Genomic DNA, 13379 nt, shown 5'->3' on the forward strand with positions numbered 1-13379 from the left:
AAGTACTGCTTACCTCTTCGGTGACGTTGACAAAAGTCTCAAAGAACACATAGAGCTGCTCCTTCCCAGAGGATGAGAGTATTCCTGTCAGCACTTCCTTCACCAGCGTCTCATTCTCTAGAGCACCACTGGATGGATCTAGTATCAGCTCTGCTTTCTGTTGTGCAGAAAGGGATTCTAAAACTTCCTCCTAGAAGGAATAAACAATAGATTTTTAAATACTGGTATTTTGTGATTCACTCATTGCAGTGTTGTCTTTTGATAGACCACACCGATCTCACTTGCTAGATAAAACCTGTATAATTCTCCTATCCAGTTTTTATTTCAAATTCATTCATTTTTCAATATCCATGCTACACAAAGTCACAGAAAGTGGAAAATGTGCTTACCGCTGAGAAATTTCCATTAATTTTTTTTAAGTATTGCAACTTGGCAAATGTTGAGAAATTACCAAAGTTGCTTTTGAGCCATGTTCCACTGCTCATGTTTCCAGACACACAGCCTTAAAGTTAAAAAAAAAAATGTTCATATGTAAACATAACTGGGGCATTTCTATAAATTTATACATAATATTCTGCAATGTGTTATAAATGTTCATTTAAGTGAGCATCAAAGTAAAAATGTTATAGATCATTTTAATTTACTGACAAGTAAATTTGACACCTGAATTTCTGGTGAGGAATGGGAGGATGAAATTAGTGTAGATGGACTTTCGTAGGTCTGTCCTCATTAGGGTGATTTGCAGGCTTAGTCCTTTCACACTGTCGTGTAAAGAAATCAAAAATAGTTTTTAAAAATACCTTTTTATAGTTTTGCAGATGATAGACTATAGAGTGTACAATGGATTTTTAAACATTGTAAACACGCATTCAGTGCATTATTTTATTTGTGTATTTGTTTCTGCTCATTTCCCACTCTTTTTGCAATTTTTAAGGTTTTAAAGGGTTTGAGAAGTAGGTGGGTGATGTTGAAGCCTACCACCTTCCCCAGTACCTCCACAAAACAATAAACTATCATGTTGCACTGTTTACAGTCTGACATTATTGTTGACACAGTTTCATACATGTAAAGTAATAATCCTACTATTAATCCTACTGTTGCGGGTAACCAAATATTCTGTATCACAGAGCAGCTAATATTAATGTTAACACAGACTAATATTAGCTTACTCAGTCACCTGATTTCTATATTCTCTGGTAAAGTAGAAAACTGTTGTAACTAAAATTTGTATGATTTATTTCTATGATCCATAATAATAATGATAATGACGATAATTACCACTGCAATGCACAAGTAGACCTGCAGTGAATTATTAGTGATTTCCACTGACTCCTGTGTGTGTGTGTTTGTGTCTATAGTTACAGTGCTTACATTTCCTGGTAACTTTCACAGGTGAACTCTTTCTTGCTCAGTTCTGACATGAAGGTGTCATTGATGACTGGCAGAAGTGGAAGGAGCCTAATACAGACCCACATCTGAATGAATTCAACACTCTTCAGATTTTCTGGACTCAGACTTTCTAAAGCTCCAGTCATGGAAGCAATATCACCTGTTGATGGAGTCTCACCCTGCAACAGAAATCACCTAAAAGTATTATTCATGCAGAACAAAAAACAGACAGGAGTTTAGACTAATTCAACAGGTCACTTCATCACCACTGCAATGCTTTCAGAGCATAGAGGAATTCATTATTTCTGTCTTTTTATGTTAATTGTTTCACCACCGCTCCTTATGCCCTGGGTAAAGACTTATTTATTTGTTTCCTCTGTGATACAGGTATCCCGTCACCAAATTTTTGCATGCCTCAAATGACTCTACAGGACAGCTGAACATGGATTGGAGGAGAGTGCTAACTACGCTGTTTTGTGTACAGCTGGATATTTTTGGTTGGCAGACAGGTAATGTTGCTTTTTATCAACATGGAAAAATAAACTGAGATGTTCTGTACACCCACAGAGCACAGCCAATTGTGATGTCATTGACTCTATAAGACAAACGACCAAATAAGTGACATTATATCTAGGTGCAGCCAATGTTGCGACAGACACTATGAACCCCTGAATATAATAAAACAGTGACTATAAAAAATAAAAGTGACATTAACCAAGTGACCCTGAGAACTTTTGGCACATATATAAAAATTTGACATATATACATAGAACCCAAATCCACATTTCATAAAGAATCTTTTGTTTAGCTAAGCTACTTGGGAGCCAAATATGTACAATTCTAAATAGTCTAGCAAGTTTAGGGTGGAGACCAGGGGACGTATTACAGAAAATTCCTATTTTTTAATATCAGTTAATATCTGACAGGTCAAGATCAGATTTTTCACAAATTCGAATTACAGAAGCAAATCCTAATTTAGGAACATTTTATCTTACAACTTTATTTGATCTTGCCAGTTAGGAAATCTTAACCTACTTGATTAAAGTCAACAATCAACCGTCATGTTGGTTATCTAGCAAACAACAATCCGTGTACAGCTGAAACATAAGCACTTAATTAAAATAATGTTAAAAGTTAAAGCTACTGATACTGATGTAAAAATGGTCAAAACAAAAATAAGTGCAATAAACTGGAGATTAAAAATACTGGCCCTGATTCTTCCTAAGTTTTTTCTTAAATTTGTTCTTGAGAAAGGTCCTATGAAAAAGTCTACATCAGATTCATGATGTGTTCTTAAACCACAGAACTGTTCTCACCTTTGTGCTCTTGAATGTGCATAGATTATGTTCTTACCTAAGAACAAATCCCAAATAAGAAAACATTGGTGGATGTCAGAACCTTTGTAACAACTGCGTAAGTGGGATTTGAAAAGAAATTTCCTCTTAAGAACGGTTGGGGAATGAGGCCCATTGTTAAGAAAGCGCCCCTTGCTGTTTATCAGAGTGTTACCACTCCCCATTTTCGGTTTATATTTCCCAAACGCTTTAGCCCACCATGCTGTCATTCCTCCTTATAAACAGCCACACATTCAGCTCTGTCTCCTTATTATTCATCAGCAGTATGCTCCTGGTAGGGCCTCCCAAGGCGAACATATCTGGAATGAAGACCCAGACTAACATGATCCAAAATCCCCTATGATCAAGGGACACAATATATCATGTTCATTGCTTGGGAGAGGGTTACTGGGACCTACCCTGCAGCCAGGCTGGGGGGTACTATTCCTCAACGAGCACCTGGTGGCTGGGAAGCCCACGTAACCCGGCCAGGTTGAGCCCAAAAAGGCAACTTGGGGTGACCATGTGGGCCCACCACCCACAAGGTGTAGTGTGGGGGACCAGTGCAGTGCCTTATAGGCAGTGGGAGAGGGTGGGGAGGTCCTTGGTGGCATGGACCCCTGCAGTCAAAACTCTTGGCACGTTAAATGTAAAATCACTGGGGAGGAAGGAGCCGAAACTTAAGTGTTATGAGGTTGAAAGGTACCAATTAGATATAGTTAAGCTCACTTCCATTCACAGTGTTGGCTCTGAAACGAAACTCCTTGATTAGGAGTTAATTCCTCTCTAATTCAGGAGTTACACAGGGTGACAGGCACTGGGTGGGTGTGGGGATAATCACAAGCCCCTGGCTGGCTGCCATGCAGTTGGAGTCACCTCAGTGCAAATTAAAATTGCAGGAAGGAAAGCTGTGACTGTTGTGTGTGCTTATGCACTAAACAACAGTTCAGAGTATTTGGTCTTCTTGGAGCGAGTGGGTGGGGTTCTGGAAAGCATCCCACCTACAGACTCAATAGTCTTACTGAGTGATTTCAGTGCTCACTTTGGCAATGACTGGGAAACCTGGAGGGGGCCAATTGGGAAGAATAGCCTGCCCAATTGTTGTTAATTTGACCATTAAAGAAGTACGTACTTTCAGTATCCACACATACTCAGACGAATTACGTCCGCCATCTTACCAACAACCTCACATTCACCAGTGGCCATTCATTTTGCTATTCATTCATATGGGGAAAATTTGTGTTTAAACAAACACTGTACAAATCCATATGTCTGATTGGAACAAAAAGCACAAAAGCTGTAGCAGGAGTAGCACTGACAAATTACAGCGTAGAATAATAACAGGAAGGAAAAAAATGTCAACAAACTTTAATTCAGCTTTTCAAACCCAGCAAATAATGTTTAAATTAGTAAGCGGTTGCTATAGTATCTCAGGTTGTTGATAGGGTGTTGCTTAGCAGACGTGGTATTGTGTTTTTGCTAAGATTTGCTAGGTGGTTGCTGTAGTATTACAAATAGTTGCTATGGTGCAGTTACTATAGTACTCCATCTGGTTGCTTGGCTATTCCAAAGCAGTTGTTCTGGTATTTTAGGTGGTTGCTAGGTTGTTAAGTTGATGCTATCGTATATCTGGTGGTCGCTAGGGTTTCCTAGGGGGGGTCCTATGGTACCCAATGTGGTTGCTAGTGTATTGTTAGGTGGTTCCTATGGTACTGAAGGTTGTTGGGTGTTGTTAAGTGGTTACTATCGTATCCCTCAATGTTGCTAGGTGGTTGCTGGGTAGTTGCTATAGTGTCCCAGGTAGTTGTCAGAGTTTTGCTTGGTGGTTGCTATGGTATCTTAGGTGGGTGCTAGGGTGTTGCTAAGTGGTTGGTATGGTATTATAGTTTGTTGCTAGGGTGTTGCTAAGTGGTTGTTATGGAATGACAAGTAGTTGCTAATGTGTTGTAAGGTGATTACTATGGTAGTTTAGTTGATTATGAGGGCGATACATGGTTGCTTTGGTATCTCTGGTGATTGCTAGGGGTTTGCTATTGTGTCCAAAGTGGTTGCTTGGGTATTACAGGTAGTTGCTAGAGTGTTGCTAGGTGGTTGCTGCAGTATCTGTGGTGGTTACTAATATGTGTATGAATATATGTGTGTTGTTAGTATGTATGTGAATTTGTATGGAATGTGATGTAATCTATGAGCGTCAGTGTGGGAGGTGATCATTATGACATGATTTGTGGCAGTTAAATTTGAAATGCTGGTCGTTCTGCTATTCATACTCTATTCATGGCTGTATGGAGTCATGTATAGGATCTGTGTTCCTGCAAAGTTTGGTGGGTCTAACTCAAAAGCAGTGGAAAGCATTGACAAATTTCAGTGTAGAACAATAATGATAAGTTGAAAATGGAGAATGTTAAGTTGGCTTTATCAGTAAGTTGACTTTGCGTCTACACTACCACTAGAGGAGGTTATTCAGCAGCAAATTCCAGGCCTAGACTCAGTCTTCATATGTTGAATATCACAGCTACCAATCATACCAGTCATACCAAAGCAGGTCAGAGAGGGAGAGAGCGAGAGAGAGAGCGAGAGAGAGAGAGCGAGATCTTACCCATGAGCTAGCATAGGTCATATTCCCAGGACTGCAAGTAACTTGAGTGAAGTTGGTGGTTGTGAAATTGGTGCTGGTGGAATTGGTGGTGGTTCTGTTTTAATTAGAAAGACATTAGGATATCAAAATAAAAGAAAATTAGGATGTCGAAGGAAAGAAACAATAAGAATGCAAAAAGAAAAACGCACCCATTGTACAGACTGCATGGTTTCGTTGTTGTCGCTGGGATGGGGGCAAATGAATATTTTATCAATATTTCTTAAGCTAAGTACATTGGTGCCTTATGAAATATGACAGTAAACCCAGCATGCTGGAGTTATACATTTATCTTACCATTTGAGATGAGTTCAGTTGAATTGCACTGAAAGAAATTCAGGAGCAAAAATGTAACAATTGTACAGCTAACCTCTGCTCATTTTATTCTTTATGTTTGTAAACTTACAGAACGTTCAGTTTGTATGTAAGCTTTATTTACATCATGCAAGCTTTAGACCTTAGAATTGGACCAAACTAAAAACATTTTCACATTATTGAGTGCCCTTTGAGATTGTACATCAAATCCCCCACTCCTTACCGTTCCTGCACCGTTGGCAGTTTCTTCCTTTATTATCATTAAATTGTTGTTAATTACCAAACCCACCTGTTCCAGAGCAGAGGTCTTTAACTCTGGTCACTGATAGTTATTCGAACTGACTGGTTACCTAATATCATACCTGTCAGTCATTACAAAATCCAGGACCAAAAAGTGGAGCTGAAGACCTCTGCTTTCTGTAGCAGTTCTATTTATCACACTAAATTGGACATGAACAGGTTAACTTGGTCTTGGACAGATTCTTAGGACACAAAACCAAAACACAGAGAGATGGTCTTACCTGTGCACTGACAAGAACCGAACAGCACCCTTAGGAAAAAAACAAAAAAACAAAACATTATTACTATTTGTGATAACTCAGTGTGTCTCTACATCCTCATTTTTACATCTGTGAGAAATATCCTCTCTTGATCTGCTATAAGGACTTCTTTTATTATACAAATCTGATGAGGTTTTAGATCAAATTTATGCAGAAATATAAAAAAAACTCTAAAGGGATCAAAACTTTGAAGTTTTCTGAAATAATTGGAAAGATCCCAGTAAAACCACAGTAAGAATCACTGCTTTTTAGTTTTTATGTCACATGCCATATAATATATTACTACTGTGGTGTTTGTACCACATACTTACTCAGTTAAATTAGAATTTACCATCATGGTACCCAAAATAATTACCTAGTATTTTTTTTTTATACATCAAACACGTACCTAGTTAACACCTAGAACTTAAGGGACTGTAAAAAAAAGTGCTACTATCAGAGCCAGCACCAGAGAGCCCCCTAACAACTTCTGGGTTATCACCGTACCATTATGTTGTCTAGGATTCTTAAGTGAGAAGACAAAGCTAATGGTTAATCATGCTTTATGTTTCAAAAAAGAACATTTGCATCTGGAGCTGAACCCCCCCATAAAAAAGGGAAGTAGAAATTATTTTTTTTTTTTTCAGAGTAAAAAGTTATGCCATTTGTTTTGGCTTTTTGTTGGAGCAATAAGAGTCATTAATGTGAATAGAGAATCCTAAGACTGTTCCAGTTCCAGATTGTACCAGTTAAATTTACGTAGTCATTGTTATTAGTTGTCCTATAATTTTACAGTAGGCCACCTACCAATTTTTTAATTGGCCTTTTTTATTTATTTATTTTTTGCGTTATATTGTTATTCACACTTGTGATGTTAAAATATTAGTTAAATTATTCTCCCCACTGATTTTTTTAAACTGTTTACAATATGGAAGTGCCTAGGCAGATGGACCCCCCCAAAACATCCTGCTTAGGGCCCCCAAAAGGCTATAGCCAGCCCTGGCTTCCATGAAATGTTTGCTGATGTATCTCACCTATCCAGAGAGCAGAAAGGATGAGTGCTCTGCTGATGTTTCCTCTCATTTTGGTTTCATTTGGTTACCCTCACCAGCTCATTGTTCACTGATCCTAAAAGAAACAGTAGAGAAAATTCAGGACTGTATCTTCCTAAGAATAAACAACACTGTATTCGAAAGGAATATGCCAAACAACAAAAACTCAAGGAAGCCTAGATGAGTTTTAAAACTTAGACGGACCCTTTTCTCCAGCGCACTCAGCTCAACATATGTTATTCACCACTGGGCTGGGCCTAGTATCCTAAAAGCATCTTAGTGTTAAGATCATCTTAACTGGTAGAGAGAGTGTTGAGTGTGATGTTCGCTTGACCATTACAGAATCATCTTTGTGCTAAGATTCTTTTGGGAAACCCAGCATTGACTGTTATTCAGTCATTCACACATTTTTTAACTTGCAGCCATGAGTTGGTATGAACATTTTAGTCCACTGAATACTGTAAGAAATATAGCTTTCACATACTTATAAACTCATTTTGTTTTAGACCTCAACAAAAGAAATAACACAGTTTCTTCCACACCATGCAAACAAACTCAGACTGGATGAAAACCAAGCATGCATTTAGCAGTTCCTCCTCTAGCCCCTTATCACTGGACAGTTTCTGATGAGAGGATCGCTGTCAGTTGGATATTTTTGGTTATCAGACTGTTCTGAAGTAGTTCAATGTACAGTTTAATGACTCTTTTCAACCCAATCTTCGGGCATCATCTTAGAATTTAATACTGTAACAGTAAATATTTTATGAATTTTATGATTTGTAAACCCTATTTTAAGACTTTATAAGACTTTTTGAGCACCTGCGGGATCTGGGGGGAGGGTTTGGCTAGTTGATTGTGCACAGCCAGCCCAGGTGGCCAAACAGTACAAATTCTGCCTGGTGCCAAAAAAATATTATACATCAAAATAAAAAAAAATTAAAAAATATTATTAAAAAAAATACAATTATACATCAAAAACAGTTTTTAATTATACATCAAAAAGAGTTATTTTTTTCCTTGTCCCATGACATTCTTGTTGCCTACTCTTAAGCATGGAGTGTGACTGTTGGTGCCATCAGCCAATTGGTGTTGTTAATATGTAATTTCTTTGTGTTTCCAACAAAATCCATGGATCCTGGATAAAGGTCAGTCTTGTGATTACCTATTCCAGTTAGGCCATCTTTAGAGTTGCAGAGAAATTATGTAAGATCATATTTAAAAAGCTTTACATCATTTGTCTGTATCTAAATTTCTTAAACAATTAGAGCATGAATCCTGATTTTATGAAGAATGGAAGGAAACATGATGTAAATTGATAAAAAAAAAAAAATTCAATTAAAATTGTCAATCAAAATTGTAACATTAAATAATGGCCTTTAATTGAAAATTTCCTTTAAGGTTGGTGCACTGCAAAAAAGTACTTTTTGCCAGTACAGTATCGTAAATACAACCCTTTCCACCCTACATTACATTTTAATTACAATACCCTGATGAATCTCACACACACACACACACACACACACACAAAAGAGCATTTTAAAGTCTTAAGTTTAACTTAAGAAATTTCTTAACTCACTCTATATTAATCCCTAGATTTGTATAATTAAAGAATTTAGGTTTGACCTCAGGCAGCTCTTGAGTGTGATATGCTACATATTTCTCATATTTTACCTTTGAGTGATTCAATCAAAGCTTGACTGAAAACCTATGATTATTACAACAATCACAAGCTGTACTCTTCTGAATTCCAGTTTGCTTAGCTAGTTTTACTGTGGAGATGACAGCTTGATTTATGCATGCATATAGTCTGTCTGGAGAGTTACTTCTCAGGTAACAAGAATAGTACGCAAATATTAATTCCATAGTTCAGGTTTAAACTTTATTTTCTAGGGCATACAGAGCTACACCATTAGTATTTACACTGAATCTATAATTCATCCTGTTTTTTTTTTGTGAGCGCATATCATTTTCCACATTAGTACAATAGTACAGTATTTAATTGGCATTTTTAATTTAACACTTTTACATGTGCCTGTAAGAATCCCTTCTAATGTAATTAACACTTTAAACACCAACAACAAAACATACAAAACAAATGATGCATTACCCATTGGTTACCAGTGCAGAGAAACAATGTTTTTTAAGGTGCATGCACCTGAGATATACATAATATGTAAAATGTGATTGTGCAAATATTAGTATCAGAGATGTACTTACCTGTGGTAAGGTGTAAAGGTGTGAATGAAGCAGGAGGCAGGTAGTAGATGCTGAAGTGTGCAGGGAGGGGCAGGGCTACAATGAGACATTCGCAGTATCAGTCAGTCCACCGTGATGTACCTGCTCACCCCTCAGGCCTTTCCTTTCAGCACTCACTGAACAGCACCAACCACTCTTTCACTTACAAGTGGGGGGACGTGGTGGTGGGGGTCTTCAATGGGAATTGTGTCAAAAAAAAACAAAAAAAAACAAACAAATAAATATATGCTACACTGAAGTTGAAGATACACGACAACTGCTGATTTGGTACAATGAGTCATGCATGATGTATTGGTATAGGTGTGGTACCCCTATACCTATTTGCTGTAGGCATTTACCTGCATCACATTATTTACGTCATAAAATTGCAAATCAGATTGGCCAAAATAAAAATAATAAATTTGTCAATTACTGAGTTTGGAGCAAAAATCATCCAGTTCTGTATCTCTCTATATCTCTAGTACATAATGAATTAAAATGTGTTGTATTGCAAAGAAATTGTGTTGTCTTTAAATTTGAGTGTCTCTGTGAGCAGAATATGGGTTCTTAAAGCTAAAATAAGACAATTATTATTTTTTTTTAATCCTAGATGACTGAGAAGTGAGAGGCATTACCAACCCAGTCCAACAAGTGTGAACACCCATCTCCCTCATCCTCAAACAATAACAAATGTTCTTCTACATTTCTGATGATGCTAAGCTCTCTAGTGACGAAAGCAGAATCTATAATATGTCCTCACAGGGCATCAATAAATATTTGAAGTTGCACAGAATAAGCTATGAAATACCAAGAATAATCCAGTGATTATTTCCAGCTTGTCACTTAAGCTCAGTTTGTTTCAGGTGTTTGATTTTGGCACCCAGGCTGTGAATTTTTCAGGCGTGTTATTTTGGCATCTAACCACCCAGGTTACATGTTTGTCTACATGCTCTCAGTACATTCTGTTGTTCTGGAACACTCCCAGGATTAAATTTCCTGAGCACATATCAGCAACAAACAGACAGTAACAAATCTATCATGCACTCATTGTAACACGCAAACCAAAATTCAATTACACAAACTAAACAGTATGAATGAATGAATACACAATTATTTTAACACATCTGCCACTGCAGCTCTTTAAATTTACACACCACACCCAACCTGATAGCAATACCTAAAATTATGTAATCTCTTCTCTGATGGGAACTCCCACAGTAAATGCAATAAATGAATTCATTACATTACACTAATTTCTCGTCTCATCACCCATTTTGAAAGCCTTACTGTCATTGCATCTTCACAGTTCTAACTTTACAGCTTTCACCACCACAGAAACTTACATAGTAAACTGATTATTTCTTAATACAACATAATAAAAAATATTTTAAAAAATGGAAAAAAAAACCAATTACACTGATATTAACTCATTTATGTCCGTATCTAAATTTTTAATTTTCTTTTGTTCATATTTGCTCAGAGCTTTCCTGAGCACAAATCAATCAAACCATATGGCTATAAAACGAGTTGTCACTTCATTTATTATATTTAGTTCAGGTTTTGGTCACATTGGACTGCTGATATTCAAAAAAACAGTAATAATTTGATTCTGAACAAAAGTTTCAAAATGACATAGAAAAAATAATGGATACTGGTGGATAAAAGTTAATAAAATTGTTATTTCAGACCAATCAGAACAAGTTCTGTGGCATTTTTCTTATCACACTAAATTTAGTTATAGGACGTGAACCAGTAATCCAGAGCAAACTCACCACGCCTAGGAAAAAGCTGTGCAAACTATGTTTTGTAGGTGTGTGGGCCACACAGAATCAAACTGGATAGTTCAGAAAGTGCTTGCACACTAATAATTAAACCTTACAAATAAGAGATCTTTAGTAGTGGACAACAAAGAAAACAAAAACAGTGCAAATGTTTCAGTTACAGAAGACCTTCCTCAATACATGAACATTAAATACAACATGGTGGTTTTATAGTCACATGGATGTTGTGTGACAAATCCCATAACCAAGTCACCTAAAAATCATCCAAGAAATACATAAAAAAAATATTGTTTACAGTGCAAAAAACAAATCCTCTTACAAAAATTACTACCCACATAAAAGACAGTAAGGTCAAACATAAACAATCACTACCCTGTTTTTTCTGATACAATTTACAACAACATAAGATGATCTGGGTCTATTTACTCTAAACATCCATCTGAGGAAATGATTTCTCCTTACAAATCGATACTTCCATGACTACATAATACCTGTGACTGCCTAAAGATATAATCACGCGTGATCTACTAGGCCCAATCACTCAAAAAAAAAAATATATAAATATTATAATAATATTATATTATATAATATAATAATAATATAATATATATATAATATATTATATATATATAATAATATATATATATATATATATATATATATATATATATATATATATATATATATATTCACTGACAAAAGTCTGTACATCTATGTCTGCATTATCAGTGTGGTTAGCTAAGAGACATATCCCAAACAAATTCATAAAAAACAGGCAAGTTTTAGTTCTTTATTCAGTCCTTGTTCATACAGCTTTCACACAAATCAATACTGCAGTTTTGTTAAGTAATTATTTTCCAGTACTCTTGGTAGCACATTAATAGTTTCATCTGGCAGGTTTCAGAATGGGTGTTAAAAAGAATGCATATGGTTTTTTTTTCCCTTAACCCTGCAGAGAAGGTGCAGTGGTGATAAGTCTTATTGAATTGACTGTCAATGCAGATTAGAAATTAAAATGAGGTACAAACTGCAACATCTTAATTCACCTGCTCTCAGAATAACCAAGATGTCTGTATCAGAATTGTGGTGGGCACCTATAGATTGAAACCCTTTGGTCCATGTCCAGAAGCATTTTGGAAGGTCTATCAGAAGAAAGTATGAATGAGTCCAGCCTACTACATGTAAAATTCACCAAAGTTCAGCCGGTCTTGGAATGCTTCTGCCACCGTAGTTTCAAGCTGAACGTTTGAAGCCAGAGTGACCTAGTCACAAAAATCTGAGAAATTTGACTCAGTTCAGAGGGGCTGTCAGTCCCTGGAAGGTTCAGTGTGCTCCCCCTCTACTTCTGACCAAACCTGAAACTAAACAATGTCCCCCAGGGCTATTCCAGCTTCTCTTAAGTCAATTTCAGACATTCCTCACATAAATAAGTATGAATGAATGGGCTGTTCAGAGCTTTGTTTGTAAGCCAATTTTCAGAAATACTCAGAAAAAGCACGTAATTCTTCCGGTGTTCCACTGTTCCCGAGGTCCATGTGACATTGCAGAGGCGTGTCAACCATGACAGCCCTACAACATCCAGAGCCATAATCTCATCCACCCATGGTGCTTTGCCTCAAAGGAGCTTGGCAACTACCTGAGAAGCCTTTGGCCTTTCTTTGGCCTGTCTATTAGGTTTAGGAGTTCCACAGAATGCTCTTTCCACCGACCGACAACATCCTCATTCGAAGTCAGATTTTCTCGAGCCCTGTTAAATACAGCTTGAGCGAAGCCATTATGACCACTCCTGAGTCGCCAGACAATTGTCCAGAGCCTCCTGGAAGCCAACCTAAAGGCTTATTCCATGTTCTGGATTTTTGAGAGCTCAACACCTCTCTTCACCCTAGTGTCCAAAACATATGGTGCTAATTCAACTGAAATGACAGCAAAATTGATCATAGACCATTGACCCAAAGAGCTCTGGTACCAGGTACACTTATGAACATCCCTGTGTTCGAACTTGGTGTTGGTCATGAACAATCCAGTCCTTCTTTTTGTGGCCCAACTTTGTAAATTTTTTTTGCTGAAGAAGCAGAACTCTCTAATGTAATCAGCTGCCATTC

The 13379-nt window shown here is 37.0% G+C and overlaps 1 protein-coding gene across 1 annotated transcript in view; it reads right to left on the minus strand.

Annotated features, from left to right (window-relative positions):
* The window catches only part of LOC118798379, a 7958-nt gene extending 619 nt beyond the window's left edge, over positions 1 to 7339 (minus strand). Inside the window, exons 1-9 of the mRNA XM_036557811.1 lie at positions 7244 to 7339; positions 6192 to 6220; positions 5653 to 5680; positions 5508 to 5541; positions 5320 to 5413; positions 1372 to 1568; positions 664 to 761; positions 390 to 502; positions 14 to 190 (exon numbers count right to left, since the gene is read on the minus strand). Coding sequence (XP_036413704.1) covers positions 14 to 190; positions 390 to 502; positions 664 to 761; positions 1372 to 1568; positions 5320 to 5413; positions 5508 to 5541; positions 5653 to 5680; positions 6192 to 6220; positions 7244 to 7292 — 819 coding nt within the window. The 5' untranslated portion in view covers positions 7293 to 7339. The remainder of the gene's footprint in view (positions 1 to 13; positions 191 to 389; positions 503 to 663; positions 762 to 1371; positions 1569 to 5319; positions 5414 to 5507; positions 5542 to 5652; positions 5681 to 6191; positions 6221 to 7243) is intronic.
* Positions 7340 to 13379: the final 6040 nt, after the last annotated feature.

This window comes from Colossoma macropomum, unplaced genomic scaffold, assembly GCF_904425465.1.
Source record: "Colossoma macropomum unplaced genomic scaffold, Colossoma_macropomum, whole genome shotgun sequence".
NCBI classification, from domain to species: Eukaryota; Metazoa; Chordata; class Actinopteri; order Characiformes; family Serrasalmidae; genus Colossoma; species Colossoma macropomum.